A 17115-nucleotide genomic window follows, 5' to 3' on the forward strand; every position below is an offset into this window, starting at 1 on the left:
ATGCCCTTCGTGAATACCGAAAGTCGTAAAGTTAGACTTTATCTCAGTTTACCTTTGTGAATCGGGCCCTCTGTTTTCTATCTGTTTAAACTATCAATTGTATTGGAAGTGTTCATTGCTCCCATGTAGATTTAAATTAGTATTTTGTTATAGTGTTAGTCAATTCCTGTTCCTTTTGGTAAAAATACAAGTTAGATCCAGTGTTGAATTTGCAGTGTCTACAACACGTTTGACATTTTTAATGCTTACTTGACTTCTTTCAAATTAGGCGGGCCAGTCTCAGACAAATGAACCATTTTAAGGATTGAAAGGAAAATATGGAATTATTCTAGGACTTAAATGTCACATTGAATTCGTAACCAGTGTATTTAGCTGTATTAACTTGTAATCCATTAAAAGTAGACAATAAGCTGCAGCGAAGCCAATTGGTCTCACTTTGCCAAAGCTTGTTTGCTGCTGGTATTGGCATCATCGACAAAGCCAGAAGTGGTGCGTAGCTATCCTTGAGTGTAATTTTATATTCCCTTAACATGACCATCATGTTGTGCATAGACACCATATAACGTTTCATGATGGTTGGACGCGATTTCATATACTTCCAAGTTTGCCTCCACGATGTGCCTAGATGAAACTTCGCTTCTATCTTGGAAGAATAGAAAATAATGTTCAAAGATGGCCAAACATTAATTTCTATATTTCTGAGATGGCCGCCACATTGTATATTTATCAACTGCACTGAACACGTAAACCCCATTAACCCCCCCCCCCCGATAACTGAACCGACATGGATAATGCTCACTTTAAGAGTCAAAATCCATCTTGACTGCAATATACAATACTTCCATAGTGTATATACAGCTCACCCCATGAGATACAGATATCTGTGTGCACTGCAAACATGGCAGGGTGCTGACCAGATCTAGCCAAACATATTTTAATCATATGTAGCTTTGAGGGCACGTACTTACAGCAGTCCCTGTCCATTACAATACGGGTCATGGAAGGATTCTGTACTATAAAGAGTAGCAGGATTAGAAAAGTTTCATTTAACAAAAACGTATACATCCATCAATGCATCTTAATCTTAACCAAAGATGGCCACCATTGGTACCATGAGAGATCAGAGCAAGAGTTCACTCTGTTTAGTTTCTTTCCTTTTATCGCATCCTGTGTATTCCTGGCTGGATGCAGTTTAAGATCGCTGATACTTGTAGGAAATCCCTGCGCGATTTATAGCATTCACCTCGGACCTTCAGCCCAGTATCATTACTTCACCCACTCATAGGTCGAAAAGAGAGGGGGCAGAAATATAATCTACAACATGATTGAGTTTCTTCTCAGAACTGCCTGCAACACCTGTTTCTTTTTTAGGCAGCATAAAGAAATACACAGTTGTTCCCCAGTTTTTCCAGTTACATAAATGAATATGTTTAAATGTTTTTTTGAAATTCTTGAATCACCTTATATTAATTTTTTGCCATAATATGAATCTTTAAACATATTTAATAGATTATGTATTGCACCAATGCGTTTCAGGGGCACAATGGTATGCCAGTGAATTTTAACGTGGGTATATCATACTTGACAATTCTTGAAAACTCAGAGTTCCTACAAGAGGTAGAAAAAATCTTTTGGATGCAAGTAGTATCTTTAACTCCATGAATCATGTTATGGATTGAAGAGTAACTGAAGATAATTCACAAACTTCAAAACAACTTCAACATATGCATTCGTGTGTAAATGGATTAATAAAAAGAGAATCTGCATAATGCTGACAGAGACTAGAATAATTTGAAATAAACACGTGATTCATGGGTGGATGACAACTCGAATCATAAAAGACTTGAAAAGTGAAAGGCTAATCACTTAGAAAAGGCTGTGTTCAAAAGGGCTTCAAAAGAAGGTTGCTCACTTCTTGGAACTGTAAGGTAGATTTATCAACACTTTGTTCTGGTGTAAAATCACAAAAATGGACGTAGCGCGGCGCAAAGTGTTGATAAAGTATTTACATTCCAATGCCATGAGCAAGGATGCTTCCATTACGGGCAAAAATAATATAAAGAGGCATTTTTCTGTGTGTGTGTGATGCAGAATGCATAGAAAGAGGAACTAATGAGAATAAACATATTTCTCCCTGTTATGCCTCTCTGTGGTATGCATACTGATTTCACACAATTCTAGCTTTACAAACCTTAGTAAATTTGGAATTGCATGAAATGCATTGGTAAATGCACGGAAATGGCCATTCTCCACCCATGGAATAACTACGACTAAGAAATATGAGGCAATGCAGCGCAAGCTACTGTAGTGCTTAACATTTCTTTAGAAAGCCACGCAAGGCCAACCAAATAAGGCCATGCATAGCTTAGTAAATCTCATATAAGCCATTGCGTTGCTCTGCGTTGACTCAATTCAGAAGTTAATTTGGAGAAATGTTTTAACTTTTCCAAACTCGTTCCTCTTTGTATGTCTGCTGCACTGTTTAGCAGATCTCCAATATGGAAAATGTTTTAAAGTATGTCTAGGCATATTAGTTTCTACTGGAAGGAAAGCCTTCCAGTACAAAACGTATGCTAGACATAGCACACACACATCTTTGTTCTATGGTGTAAAGGTTTGTGGGTGTTTCCAGACAGGCTCAAACAGCACCATTGCTGGGGAAAACAGCAGATGTGCACAAAATGCTCTCTCCTAAAGCAATGCAGCACAGAAATACAGCTGCTACACTACACAGTAAATTAGTGGGTTCACCCCTTTGTATCTAATCACAGGGGATGCTCATTCAGAGCACACCTAAAGCAAAGCTGAAGGGCTATTACAAACTTCATAAACTGAGTGCTATTTTCATTACCACTTATCTTTGCGGAAGCAGTTTGTGCCATGTCCTAGAATTAAAATTACCATCAAGTCTCCCGATATGCTGCTAACCTGCCTCTAAATAACTATTCTTATCCTACACTTCCTTCTATCCTTCTGATATGTTTGCAAAGGTCAGTGTCTTTAGACCTATTGTAAAGATAATATTTAGAAGAATGCTTTCAGATTGTTCGATTTGTGCTTTTCCTCAACAGAATGCAATCTCTACCCAAGAACCTATATAAAAAGGTTGTCTATAGACAGTACACTGATGATAGCTTTACGAAGCGTATTGAACAGTCTTCTGAGAAGGGGATTCTGGGTCCTGTCATTAGTGCTCAAGTCAAAGACACAATTAAGGTATGTACAAAAGACTATAACAACAGTTTTCAATTTGAAATATTAATCTTGAAGTGACTATTGGAGCCAGAACAACAACTGAAACTATTGTTAGGTTTAACTCTTGCTTTTGTGTTTGATATTGATATTTGAAGTTGCACAGGATAAAATGTATGATGACTGCTATGTTCAATGCCACATTAAGAATGGTCTAGGAATAGTATTTCATGAAAAGGTCCTTTTTGAGGAAACCTAGGTTTGTGGGATGTGGCCCATACTTGGATTGCCCCACAGAAATCGAAGCTCTAGTTTATAAGGAGAGTTACTAACTTCACTCCTTCTGGCAAGAGTTTGTCAAGACTTGGGCCGGATGTACGAAAAGAGGATTCACAAAAAATGGTAAAAAATCAAGTACAAACTTCTTGCAAATCTAACAGGATTTTGGGAACCAACCTTTGTATGGGTTGGTTTGCAAAATTAGTGTTCACAGTGTGTCAAAATTTAACCTACCTCATCAATAGTCATGAGGTGAGTTAGAAATTGCAACTCACTCTGATTGGATGCCATCACAAGGATGGTAGCTTGTGAGGGTCAGCAGACCACCATATCTGTGACTGCATTTAATAAAGTAATTTTTTAATGCAGACCATTTTCCTTAGAGGAAATGGTAGCATTCTTTAATAAGAATTGTAACAATCTAATTTTACAATTACGTTTTGTTCTCTTTCTAATGCATTGATTCCTGCTCCGATAGGGAGTAAATTCTTGCACTTTACAGTTCCCTAGATTGAGGAATTTATTCCTGGTGTTGTTCCATTGCAAATGAGCATGTCTTTTTACTAATTCATTTTAGAGGAGAAGCCTTGTTTAGAAATTCACATAAATGTTTGAGGTTCTGTTTCAGAGGACTGAAATGATCTTTAGATGCTCATACTTAATATAACTGTGTGACTTACAGGTTAGTCAAACATGACATGCTTTTCACATGCTTTACTAGAGCTATTGTCCTTGGGCATGACAGTGATAATTCAGTGCCAACGTCAGGTACTGTATTGCTTGATTTGATTTATTCTCACTGTCTAGTATTTAGATTTGAATAGTGATATAATATAGTTTGTCATGTCATGAGAGAATAGCTTGACAGAGAAGCCCTAGTATAAATAGAAAAAATAAAGACTGCCGAATTTTTAATTAACATTGAGTTAAACTAGATAATTCATTGTAAAAAAGGGAATGTCTGGGTAAGTTTAAGAGTAGACATTAGTGAGAATCAGGAATAGTTTAAAATAGGGATTAGCATTTTGGTAGGTTTAGGTTAATTGGTACTCAGAAGATTTAGGATATGGATAATAATGGTTGGGTTTTGATAAGGTTAGAGTTTACATTTGGTACTAAAAGCATATTGATTATGGATATGGTTGACATAGGTAATCCATTGTCAATTTGATGGTAATGTTAAGAGTTATGGTTAGGTACACTGTTAGATTAATGATTAGGATTAGGGGAGAAAAACATGGTCATTGTGGGGGTTGTAATTGTAGTGAATTTCACGTTAAAGAAATTAATTGTTATGAGGGTTTCATAATTATGGACTCTGTTCTAGCAATTCTTTGTAATGACATAGATCTGGTCATTTTTGAGAAGTATGTGAATAAAAATTGGTGATGTGGATCATCAAGCTTGTATTATTATCTCTGTACATACATTTTTAGTCTTTTAAGTCTCTCCTACAGTTTTTAGTTGTCTGTTTTCGAACACCTACTGTGGACAATACCAGTACTTCTGCCCATTGCTTAACATTGGTTGGCTTTCCTGCAAACGTTGTTTTGATTGATTCTTATTCGATGGCTTTCCATCCTCTTCTTGTATTTGTCCCTTTCCAGCATCATTATCATCTGTTAGATTGGATGTATCCTTCCACTGCTTGCATGCGGGGGACTCTTTTTTCTTTATTTCTGTGCTCTGTGGGAGTGCTTGTGTTTTCTTGCTCTCTCCCTTGTGTGCTGTTTCCCCCTCAAATCCTCAACTCTCACATTTTGTGTGTAGCTCCGTCGTCCTTCCGAAGCTCATTCGCTGCTTCGCCCGACCCTCATTGTCCACCTTTTAAAAACATTGTATTAACCCTCCAAATGCCTCCATTGCTCCGCCCCTCCCGATTCCACCCGACTCCAGTTTTGACTGTGTCCCCCTATCATACCTCACAAGCCCTCAATTGCTGCCTTCCTTTCAGCTTTGGGTATCATTTAATGTAAAAAAATAGTTTATTACAGTTTCGGAGGACAATAAAGCAACAGTTTGATACTGGTGCACTCCTTTTTCTCTAATTTGCCTTCACACAAATGTTTTTAATTTACTGCTCCAAGATTACTTCTGCTATCTTGGAACAGTAAATTAAAACTTTTTAAAAAGTTATTTCTTTGATACTGTTCTTCCAAAAAACTGAAAAAGAAATCCTTTTGAAAAAATCGTTGGAAAAAATAATTGTCAAAGCCCAAATGTAATTCGGTCAGGTAGTGCCTTTGCAAGGCTAGTTCTGTTGGCTTTGCCAATATTAGTTTATTTACACCAAAGCCCAAGTATACAAGAACTGCACACAATTATTTCCAGGACAACCAACATGTTGCAATATATTTTACACACCAAAAGACTTACGGGGCTAGAATATCGACTATCAACAGCCCCATCAAGGACTTGTACATCATGATGATGATCATACAGCCTAAAGTGGTAGACATTTTTTGAACAGCGCTAATGAACCTAAGAGGTATCAGAGCTCCTTACCAAGAACAATTTGATTAATTGTTCAAAGGTTCATAAAGATTTATTGATTAGGTTTGGAAAAACCGTTACCACTATATATACATCTTAATAAAACACTTAAAATGTCTTAATTCATGATATAACATATACCTGTCCCGTACAAATACCGAAGATAAAAATAAACGTGGTTTCTAAATTCAGCCGCATCGTATCAATATCAGCAATGAATGAAGCAGCGAAATGGACTAAACAAACTTTATATCACAAATACTGTGATAGGTTGGCTGAACACACCGATAAACTAGCAGGTAAGCTTCTAAGCTTTTAGGTGTGCACAAAACTTGGTAAAGGGAAATAGAAAGACATAAACGAACAACATGAAGCAAAGATTTCATTCCATTTTGATGTACTCTGCGTAAAGATGAATGAAAGTCTGAATTAATCCAAGTAATTTTAGGTTATCAATAAAAATATAAATTCTGCAATATATTGTGTTCTTGCAGACGCATAAGGGACTAATCACAAACTGCATATTATTATACTTTTACTTGCACTGCAGTTGTGTTGCTCAATACAAAATACTGTTCACTGACCTACATATGGAGGTCTACGCCTCCGCTTCTCCTATCATTTCTGTAGAGAGAGCTCCTCAAACTGTGGAGATGTCTGCACATGCCACCTATGTTTAGTAGTAAATGTTGAAGAGACAGGGGGAGTATCAAGACAATGGGGAATAATGGGAGGTGTTTAGTGCGGAGAAAGGAGGGGTGTAGGGAAGGTTTTAGGGAGGGACAGGCACCCTTCCACAAGAGTATGCCCATTCATATTCACAAGCTGCCAAAAAGGAACAAAACCCAATGGTAAATGTACTCCAGCTCATACCTTGAGTAAGTCCAGCATCACATGTGGCTAAACCACTGGTACTGCAGCGCCCTCAGTTGTGCAGTTTCTCTGCCTCCTGGTAGTGCTCTTGCAGCTCTCCATGCAAATCATTGGTGAACCTGTGGTTCTCCAGTTGAGGTTGTGTAAGCCCCACTTGAGGGGTCAACCCACACAATCTCTGATTCTGATAACAGTAGTTAAGAGGTCATCCAGCACCCATATGACCAGTCATGGCTACCTCACGAGTGGATGACCCATGGGAAAGTACAACGCCGACCTTCAGGATGACTTAGCCATCACCCCCTGATGTCACTGCAGCATATCATACCACCATTCAATAGGAAGTCCATTAAGTCTGGCTCTAACTAATAGAGTTAGAGAGGAATCCTCATAGAGACTCTATCAAGATGGAACACTCCTTCTGTTTCCTGCCATATGCTTTGAAGCATGTCTAGGTGTGTGTCAGGAAACTTCAATAAACCATTGAAGTGTAGGGTTGTCATACCTCAGATGGGAAGTGCAAGCCAACCCCAGAGGACCCCCAATTACATCAAAGGTCTTGTGTCTCCTTTATCTCTGGAGGTGCATACTGCTCGGGAGAGTGCTTTTGCACTGAGCAACAGGCCTCACTCTGCCTCCAGAGAAGAGAAGAGAGACTATCAATGCCACTGGGAAACATCTGGCTGTTGGGGCTGCAACTCAATGATTTATCGCCAACTTGGTGGGGCTCCTCTCAAAGTATGATAGATACCACTGAGAGGAGATGGCACAACCTCCAGAAACCTTGAGGAAGGCTAGAATGGCAAGACCATCTCAATTGTCAACATCTGGTGTGTCCTAGATACAGAAGATACTGCCTCCAATGATGTCAATGCAATTATGATCCCATGCAGGTAGTCATGGCTCAGGGTGTCTGGGTCTTGCCCTAAGCTGCAGCACAATCACATAAATGCCCCCTTTGATGGGGAACATCGATTTGGCCCTGAAGTTTAACATTAAAAAGGATACAGATAATGCCAAGGACATGGCCATGCTCCAGACCTAGTCTTCAAAGTCTGGGTTTCGCCATCAACAAACAAGAGGCGGTGCAAAGACTGCTATACCAACACAGAGCTCTGGTTACCATCCAGACCAGTCCTATCAGGGCCAAAAGGAGTGACTTGCTGGTAATTATCTCTAATCACACAATAGGATAGGATTGGGTTATTCCTTCCTCAATGGAAGGAAATAACCTCAGTCAAGTGGGACCTAGCTGTAATGTAGCAGAGATACTGCTTTGAGCTCAGACCACACCACCAAACATACCACCATCATATTTTGCAATCTGTCTTATCCACCAGCCGCTGCTCTGGGAAGAAGTACAAGCTCAGCAAAGGAGGCGTTAAACCCATACTCCTGCACCAGCAGGGACTGGGAATGCACTTGCTATATTACCTCATCCCCAAAAAGGACAGCACCCTGTGGTCTAGACTCAATCTCTGGTCTCTCAACCGCTACATCCTTTTGTAACATTTCTGCATCACAACACTGAAGGATGTCATCCCTCTGCTCAGCGCTGGAGACCACATGGCAATCCTCAGCCTCTACCACATTCCTGTTCATCTGGTGCATCAATGCTACCTAAGATGTATGTCAACATGCCAATACAATCAATGCAAGGTGCTCCCCTTCAGTGTCACAGCAGCACTGAGACTATTCAGAAAGTCTATAGGGTGGTTGCAGAGCATCTCTGACCCAGTGTCATCCATGTGTTAGCTGGACGATTGGCCTATAAAGAGCATCACCTTCCAGACACACATGCAACAGTATCACTACTACACAGGTTAGGATTCACTGTTAGTGTCAGTAAAGAACCATCTCAATCCACAACAAATTCAACCATTCATAAGGTCTATGTTAAGGAAAGGAAAATTCTACCCAAACACAGACGGGGCGATGGTACTTTAAAGGCTTTAAAAGCTGCTGCCTCTTTTTCAGACATTGCCTCCATTAACTGTAAGAACAACAATGAAACTTTTGGGGATGATAACCTCATACATAGCCATAGTACCATATGCATGACTTCGGGTATGACCCAGAAATGTCTGTCCAAGCAATGCTCACAAAGGGCTGTTCAATGGCAAAATCTAGTCTTGGTAGAGGCCAACATTCAAGCGCAGACTTGCATCACAGACCAAAAAGAATTTGCCACAAGGTTGGCTTTTGTAGACCCTAAACTGCAAGTGGCTACAACTGCAGGTCCCTCACTCACGGGCTGGGGAGTGCATCTGAAAAACATGACTGTTCAGTGCACATGGATGTACAGGAACAGTGACCCTACTTACTGCATCAGCACTCCCAAATTGACAGCAATACAATTGGAACTCAGAGTGTTTTACACACTTTCAAAGCAAAAAAGTGCTGTTGAACACTGACAATATGACTGTCATGTATAATATGAAAAAACAGGGAGGGACTCACTCACCTCAGCTTCCAACTTTAGCTCAAAAGATCTGGCACTGAGCTTTTCCCAGTCAGATAATCTGCTTGCAACAATTTTACAGAACTCTTGAGCAGGAGATATCATCAGGCACATGAATGCGAGATGACGCCCTTAATTCTTTAGAAGTACTTTCAGTGATGAGGTACACCCTCCATCAACTTGTTTCTCACCGCAGGTAATGCAAAATGCCCTAGGCTTCGCCACCAGGGGCCACGCCCAGAGTCTGTGCAGTCCATGGGCACTGTATTATGGATGAGCTGGTCAGGGATATTTGCCTATGCCTTTTCTCCGCAACCCTTAGCTCCATATGTGATGAACAAGCTCAAACTAACTTCACTGACTTCACCAACCTTAGCATGGTATTCCTGGTTCTCAGCTCTAGCGAAACTGTCACTACACCGCACAAGAAACCCCCCATGAGGGCTGAACTTCGGATACAGAATCAGGGCCAGCTTAGATATCAAAACCCCATGATATTAACTGTGCGATTTAGTACCTGAGGTCACAGAGTTTGGGTATCTCTAATTACTAGTGGTGTGTATGGAAATTTTAAGGGAAGGCCACTATGCAGGGTTATTCTACTGCAAAGCAGAGGTGCTTAGTCATAAATTTGTTTGGGGATGATATGGTGCAGAGACCTTGTAGGCAGCCGCTGCAGGTAAGAGTGGTGGGGCCCGGTGGAGGGGAGGGGGGTTGGAGATTTTCTAAAGACGATGACGAGGGTAAATTAAATAAACAATTAATTTTCCCTTGTCATCATCCGTCAAAATCCCCCTCCACCCCACTGGGCCCACCGCCCCACTGCTCTTACCTGCAGCGGCTGCGGCTGCTTGTAGGTTACCCCACACTCATTCCATATGGCCTCATGTAAAGAGAAGTGAAGTTTGTGCCCCTATCAGACCCAACCCCTTGGGGGAAACCCATGTGGGTGAAAATCCCCACCAGTGCCTTGGCCAGTACAGGCAGAGGCCCAGCAATATCTAAACAAACCCTCTCAAACAGTTTTCCCACCAGGGGAAAACATTGCAGGGGCCCTTATGCCTTACCCCTGACTTACCCTTTGCCTGGCAGGTTACACAGGACCGACTGAATGCATCTGATTTAGTCCTCATCTGGGTCTAATAAAACTGTGTGACCAGACAGTAAAAGGTTTTGGCCTACCCCAGATGTCTTGCCAGGGGATCTCATGAGTCAAATCCATTAGGAGGGTTGCATAGCACTGGGGGACTACACATATTCTGGATGACCCAGGCTCAGGTACCATCAGCTTGCTAGACAGGAGACCATTGTGGGTCCCTGTCATGGGAGAGGATGTGGCCAAAATAGGAAAGGATGTGGCCTAACAGCCAAAGGTGCCAACTTTGGAACTGGGGATCTAGGTGCAAGTCTCAGCGTCGGCTCAACATCTTGTGATTCTGGGCAAATCGCTGAATCTCCCTGTGGCTCTGAACAGCACCTGGATACCTTCACGGGTGAAACCACATTTCATTTCATTCTCCCAATAAATGTGCTGATCACCAGAGGTATTGCCAATCAGCCTGGGCATTAGCCTACCACCATAGGATATCAAGAGTAGGGCACTCCTTCTGCACCTTTCAGAACTCTTCTGGGGAGGGTCCTCCTACAGCTTGCCATCCAGCCAGCTCAGGCAAGTCTTCCAGGGCAGCAATATCTTGCCCCATAAGTTCCAGGGCCTCTCCCTCAGGATAAGCCTCCTCCTGGAGATCAGCCTCCTCCTGGACCATGGGAACTTCCAGGGCAGGCTTCCCATGCCCCCTGCCCCTCCACTTGCAGGCAGGCACCTGGGCCACTGTTTGAGGCTCCAGGTCCTTCCTACTTCCCTGTAGGGTTGCCATGGACCATGTGGTCGTAATCACCCACTCGGACAAACCCAAGATCTCCATATGAGAAGTGAGCTCCACCTCCTTGCAAATGGTGTACTCCAGGTAATTCCCAAGCAGACAGTCTACAGTCATTGCTGGGCTCACAGCTGCTCTCAGAGAACCAGAGACCCAATCCCACTCTAGGGGAACCAAAGCCACAGGATAGTAGCTTACATGGTTGTCTGCTGTCACAGACTGGTAAACTGCATGAGGGATAACCTGCTCTGAAGACAGCAGATGACATCTCACAGTAGTCATGCTGGCTCCTGTGTCTCTCAGAGCCTCCATTCTCTGCCTATTGATGGTGAGCCACTATCTCTACTTTTTAGTGTTGTCAGGCATGTGAGCTTTATACATCTCTCTGTCATCAAAAAACTCTAAGGTAACATCTGCACTACACCCTGAACTAACTGGAGCAACCTTTTCTCCCATTACTAAACTGGCAATACCTGGTGTGGGACTACTAGTAAGGGGTGTTTGCTTCTTTTTGGAGCAAATGTTATATTCACTCTTGTGCTCCAACTTTAAACAGTCATACCACAGGGCTGGTAAGGCCCCATGGGTTTCTTGCCACTAAACCACCCACTCTTACCCACTCTTATCTTCTAAAGATTGAATGGGATTCCCTTCCTAGGTGTTTCTTTTGGGAGCCTTTAGACAACTTCTTTTGGTTTTCCCTCTTCCCTCCATCATTCTGTTGAGGGAGACCGACCCATCTCTCTTATGGTCCACCACTAGCTACCTTCTTGGACATTCTGGTGCTGATCCTTATGTCATCCTCATTCCCAAGCCTTCAGGGTACAATTTTCTTGGAGTCAATTAGATTCTGGTGCAAATCGATAAAACAATTGTTCGGTATCAGCTCCACTGTAATCAAATGATAAAGTCCATCAAAATCATTTACTTTGCAGCCCTTCACCCAACCATCAAGTGCCTTACTAAAAGAATCCACAAAATCCACTCATGTCTTGTTTGACTGCTTCTGGCTATCCCTGGGCCTTAGGCAAGGGTCAGACCAACTTTTGTGAGAAGGGCTTCCATCATGGAGGCATATCTCATTTGATCAAATTCCTCTAGGACTAATGGGGTATCTCTCCCAGCAAATGGCATGTGCTTCCACAAACTAGTACCACAGTCCTCCTCTAGTATTCTATGCATATGCAGGGGCATCTCATATGCTGCAAATCACTTTTCAATGTGATCCCCCACCACATAGCTAAGCTCCAAGTCTTTTACCTCTCTTAGGCATTTCTCTGTAGCTACCACCATTGTCAATGGACTCGAAGTCCCTCTTGGCCTTCAGGATCAGTTCTACTGGCCCCTCTCCTGGGCCAGCATGACCTTATTCTCCTCCAAGGCTATGGCTAGTCTCCCCTTCCCCAATGTCATTTTCTTTTTCGCCAGAGCAAGGATAGCCAGCGGTAAATGCAGGTTTCATTCTGCATGTTTGTCCTCTAGCTCTGTCTGGGTCAGACTGCGGAGGACACACTGCCTCCTACTCTGGACAATGCAGGTGAAGTACCTTCTCCTCTGCCTCATCATCCCCTTGCTTCTGTGTGGTGGGCAGTAGCAGGTGGGTACCCTCCTATGCTCTCAGGATATTCACCTTCTTGGATCCATCTGCCAACCTTATCCCTCTTTCTTGACACATATTCCTCAAACCTGCTATGCCGAGGCTCTCAATGCTGCTTGGATCCACTTCCATTCTTTAAAAAATCACAGATGCAAAATTTGGAGGGTAGGAATAAAATGTAGGGATCAGACACGGACAATTAAAAATAAAATGTCTTTTGGGAAAATAAAAGTTGATTTTGATATCAGATTGCAAAAGGGATTTAGAATTTTAATTAAAATCACTGAGTGGTGTGAAAAGTTTCGGTACCCACTGCTAGACACCAATGTAAGCAATTGGAGTTTGAGTTGAAGTGGGTGAGTACTCACCTCATGTATTAACCACTACCCATGTCAAGGTGAACCACTAAAGTCACTAAGTGTTAAAAGAGCTAAACTAAAGCCAAGAAATCAGACTATTGGCTGTGAGTATAGTCCACAAGTGTGTAGGCACACTGGTATAAAGTAACCCAAACTCCTGCATATTGAGCCAACAGCCAGATTTGACTGTGGGACTGGATACCATATCAGTAGTTTCCAGTGATTTCCTGTTTTTACTTCTAAATTGGGGATCAGCTGAGCTTAATATTGCCCATATTCCATATGCACATTTGCCCTGGAAAAGTCACTGCATTACTACAAAGTGACAAAATACGTGTTGGCTGACTAGAACATCCTCCTCTAGAGAACTTGAGAATTAAAGTATATTTTGCTATTATAGTATATTTTGACTCTTTGACGGTATGTCTGGGTGCACTCACAACTACAATTGAAGCCTTCAGGAACCCCTTTTCCCTAGGGATCACATGAGTGGCTGCCGCCTTCCTCTGCTGAGCACCCCTTCATTGGATACCGGAAACAATTTGAAAGCTATTGGTCTGATTTGGAGTTTGGTGGGTGGGTACTCTGTCGCAAACGTGGCAATATCCTGCGCGCTATATTACAAGTTCATAATATCCTGCGGCTCTTGTAATAAGACAGATGGGATAAATGTCATGTTTGTGACGCAGTACCCCATCACCAGACTGTAAATCAAGTCCTATATCTCAGTTGGAGAGGAGTGCTCAGACACTACACCGGCCACCCAATAGTTTTTTTCTATTTTCTGGCCAAGACTAAATATTCTACGGTGTTACAAGCAGGACTACCATTGCTCAAGCTTATGGTGACGCAGTCTCACTGTTTATTTCTGTGCTTAAATAATGTCATTAATTCACATTGTATACGTTTATCTAAAGTGTGAATTCCATGTTAAGTTTGATCATAGATAAGTGATTCTCATGTTATAAACAACCATTATTAAAGTATGTTCAGGCTAAGTTAGCCATAGTTGATGTAGGACACAGGTAAATATTTGCTGCTGACATCAAAATTGTGCTCCCACTCTTTCTTTCAATTCAGGAACCAGGATAAACTACAGTAGCTTCACTTAGTGAATACGTTAAGTTGTTTAACTTTATGTGAAAATTCTATTGTCATTCATTTCACTGTAACTGATTAAATTGGTTTCTGGTACCTGTGTTTGAAGCAGCCTGACTTTGATGTTCATCCTGTGTGGGATATCTTCTGAAGGTTGTGCATTTGTGAATTTCCTTTGTGATATGTATGGGAAAGGGAGGAAAGACATCTTATAGACAAAATACTGTATTCTGATTGGTTTCTGTCTCTTGGGAATGGTAGGAGGTTGTACTTCCCTTTGGAAATTGTATATTTAATTGTACATTGCTGAGCTAGTTAGATTCAGATTACTTATGTCTACCTTTTGGATTCAGATGCTTCTATCTACTTTTTCGGGCGCAGATGTCCCTCTCTCCCTCTTGAGACCTTATGCTGTATTTTTCCACTCATATTGTAGACTTGCAAGCAAAATCTATCTGTCCTTGCCTAATTGACCTTTATTTGGTTCTGCCTTAAAGGCTTTATTTGCTGACACCTGCTGCTTGAACTTTCCCCAATTGATTAAACTCCATAGCATAGCTTTAGCAAATTTCTTACCACTACAACCCCCTCGCTGTAACTGAATCCCATTCGGATTTGCATATGGCAATCTTTAAATAACTTGTCTTTCTATTTGCTAATTTGACTCGCTTTGGATTTTATCAAGCCATGCTTTCATAAAATGACTATCCATATATGACTAATTTGATTGACATGAGTTTGTATCTTTGCTTATCGGTTGACAAAACTTTATGGTTTGCAAATGTATTACTCTCTGTTGTCCTTGTGGGGCAAAATATGCTTCACTATCATTGATATGTTTTTGAACTGATGATGATTATTAAATAGTTGCTTTTTCATGACATGCCTCCATAAAACATGTTGATTAAATGATCTTGTGCATTTCCTGATATGTACACATGTAGACCTTCCGAACATTTACAGATACATATTTGTACACTTCTACTGAATGACAAATTACTTTACATTGGTTTCACCAATGAAAATTAGGACTGTTGCCTGAATTATCAAAACTATAGAAACCCATTGAGTCGAATGTTAGCACTACTACACAATATTTAACTATAAAAATAAAAACCCATTGTGAGTCAAATGTTACCACTAACATTCAGTATTTACTTGTAAAAACCCATTGTGAGTAAATTGTTACCACTAACATACAATATTTAACTATAAAAACCCATTGTGAATCAAATGTTACCACTACCATTCAATATTTAACTATTAAAATCCATTGTGAGTAAAATGTGGGCACTACCATACATCAGTCACCGTGTGTAGACGTACTGTAAAGCACATGGCACTTCATAACTTGTCACACAGATTACTCTGCTCCTCTATATAAATGCAGTCATATCTCTATTCCTGTGTTTGGCATTTCTTCAAGGTGCCTAGACACAAGGACGTTTTCGGTATGTGCCATCTAAGAGCATGCATTCGCAATTAGGTATCAAAATGTTTATATGCAGATTAATATTCTGAGTTGCACAAGGTGATGCAATATCAAAAGCAGCTTTCGGTGATATGCTAAATTAATCTTTCCAATATTCTGTCGACAGATAGTGTTCAGAAATATGGCTTCTAGGCCCTACAGTATTTATCCCCATGGAGTGTCCATATCGAAGGCCATGGAAGGAGCTACGTACCCCATGGATCACCGAAGTATGAAAAAGGAACTTTGCTTTATTTGTTGTGATTAATTTGAATTCATTAGCTGTTGCTACGTGCAAAGTCCTATCTTACCTAGTGAATTTAAAAAATATATATAATGCTTTTCTCACTCACATACCCATGTGCAAATGTTTCTTTCAAAAGGAATAAATATTTATTTTTGGTATAGTACATGGATGGCTGCAGTACCTCTATTAAATATGTCTGACCTTCTCCTTAGGTCTAGGTATGACATCAGAAAACGAATGTGATTTAGAGAATTACATTACTGTTTTAATATAATAAAGTATTACGGTTAAATTGCTAAGTCACAGTGCTTGCTTCCAGAGTCAACATGCAGTATGAATTATGACTGTAAAATGAATGACTAGTTTTCTTCTCTCCACTGATCTATTTGACCATGAACACTTACAGGGATAAGATAATATGAAGACAATTATGGCACTATGGTTTATTGCAGTGTTTTCTATAAGAATGAAAGACTATAGCTGCGTACTACTGCACATTCTGATAGACAATGGACATTTTAAACTGCTTAAAATATATTTTGCTACCAATCACATGCTGCTTATTGGCATTGTTTATTTTCACATTACTATTTACAAAATGTTTTTAATATGCAAGCCTAACGTGTCTGTCAGAAGCAACATTAACAGAACAAGTATTTAAAAGTTATTTGGAGAAATGTGACGTCCTGAACATGTATTACAAGTAATGAAATACCACCAGAAATTAACAGTGCTTAATTTGTAAAAGAGGTTCTGGGGCCCATAGCTTTGGTTAGAAGTCCGCAGATTTTGCTGCTAAATCGCGAGATTGACTAATACCTAGGGAGTCCAGTTTTGATTCCAACTCATGCCTCTTTTATTCACCTCCTCACCCCCTGCCTATTTTCTCACCCATTCAGTTTCATTTTCATCTCTGCGTTCTCCTTTTATTACCGATTGTCTGCCTTTATATTCCTCCTGCTTTTCATATTTTCTGCCTTTGTCATTCTTGTTCTGGGTCAAAGTCTGATAATTAAAAATAATTACGGGCCCTTGGTAATCGTAATTCCGGTGCAGAGAAATACTTGGGAATTCAAGGGACTGATCCTAAAGAGGGCCTCAGGGTTAAGTATGGAATTGATGTTAAACATTCTCATGTTGATTAGCAAGAGTGCAGCTTCTTTGC

The 17115-nt window shown here is 40.8% G+C and overlaps 1 protein-coding gene across 1 annotated transcript in view; it reads left to right on the forward strand.

Moving 5' to 3' along the window:
- The window catches only part of F5 (coagulation factor V), a 582702-nt gene that overhangs the window by 191378 nt on the left and 374209 nt on the right, over positions 1-17115 (forward strand). Inside the window, exons 8-9 of the mRNA XM_085622982.1 lie at positions 3072-3216; positions 15831-15933. Of these exons, the coding sequence (XP_085479108.1) occupies positions 3072-3216; positions 15831-15933 (248 nt within the window). The remainder of the gene's footprint in view (positions 1-3071; positions 3217-15830; positions 15934-17115) is intronic.

The sequence above is a fragment of the Triturus cristatus genome, chromosome 8, assembly GCF_964204655.1.
Source record: "Triturus cristatus chromosome 8, aTriCri1.1, whole genome shotgun sequence".
Taxonomy (NCBI): Eukaryota; Metazoa; Chordata; class Amphibia; order Caudata; family Salamandridae; genus Triturus; species Triturus cristatus.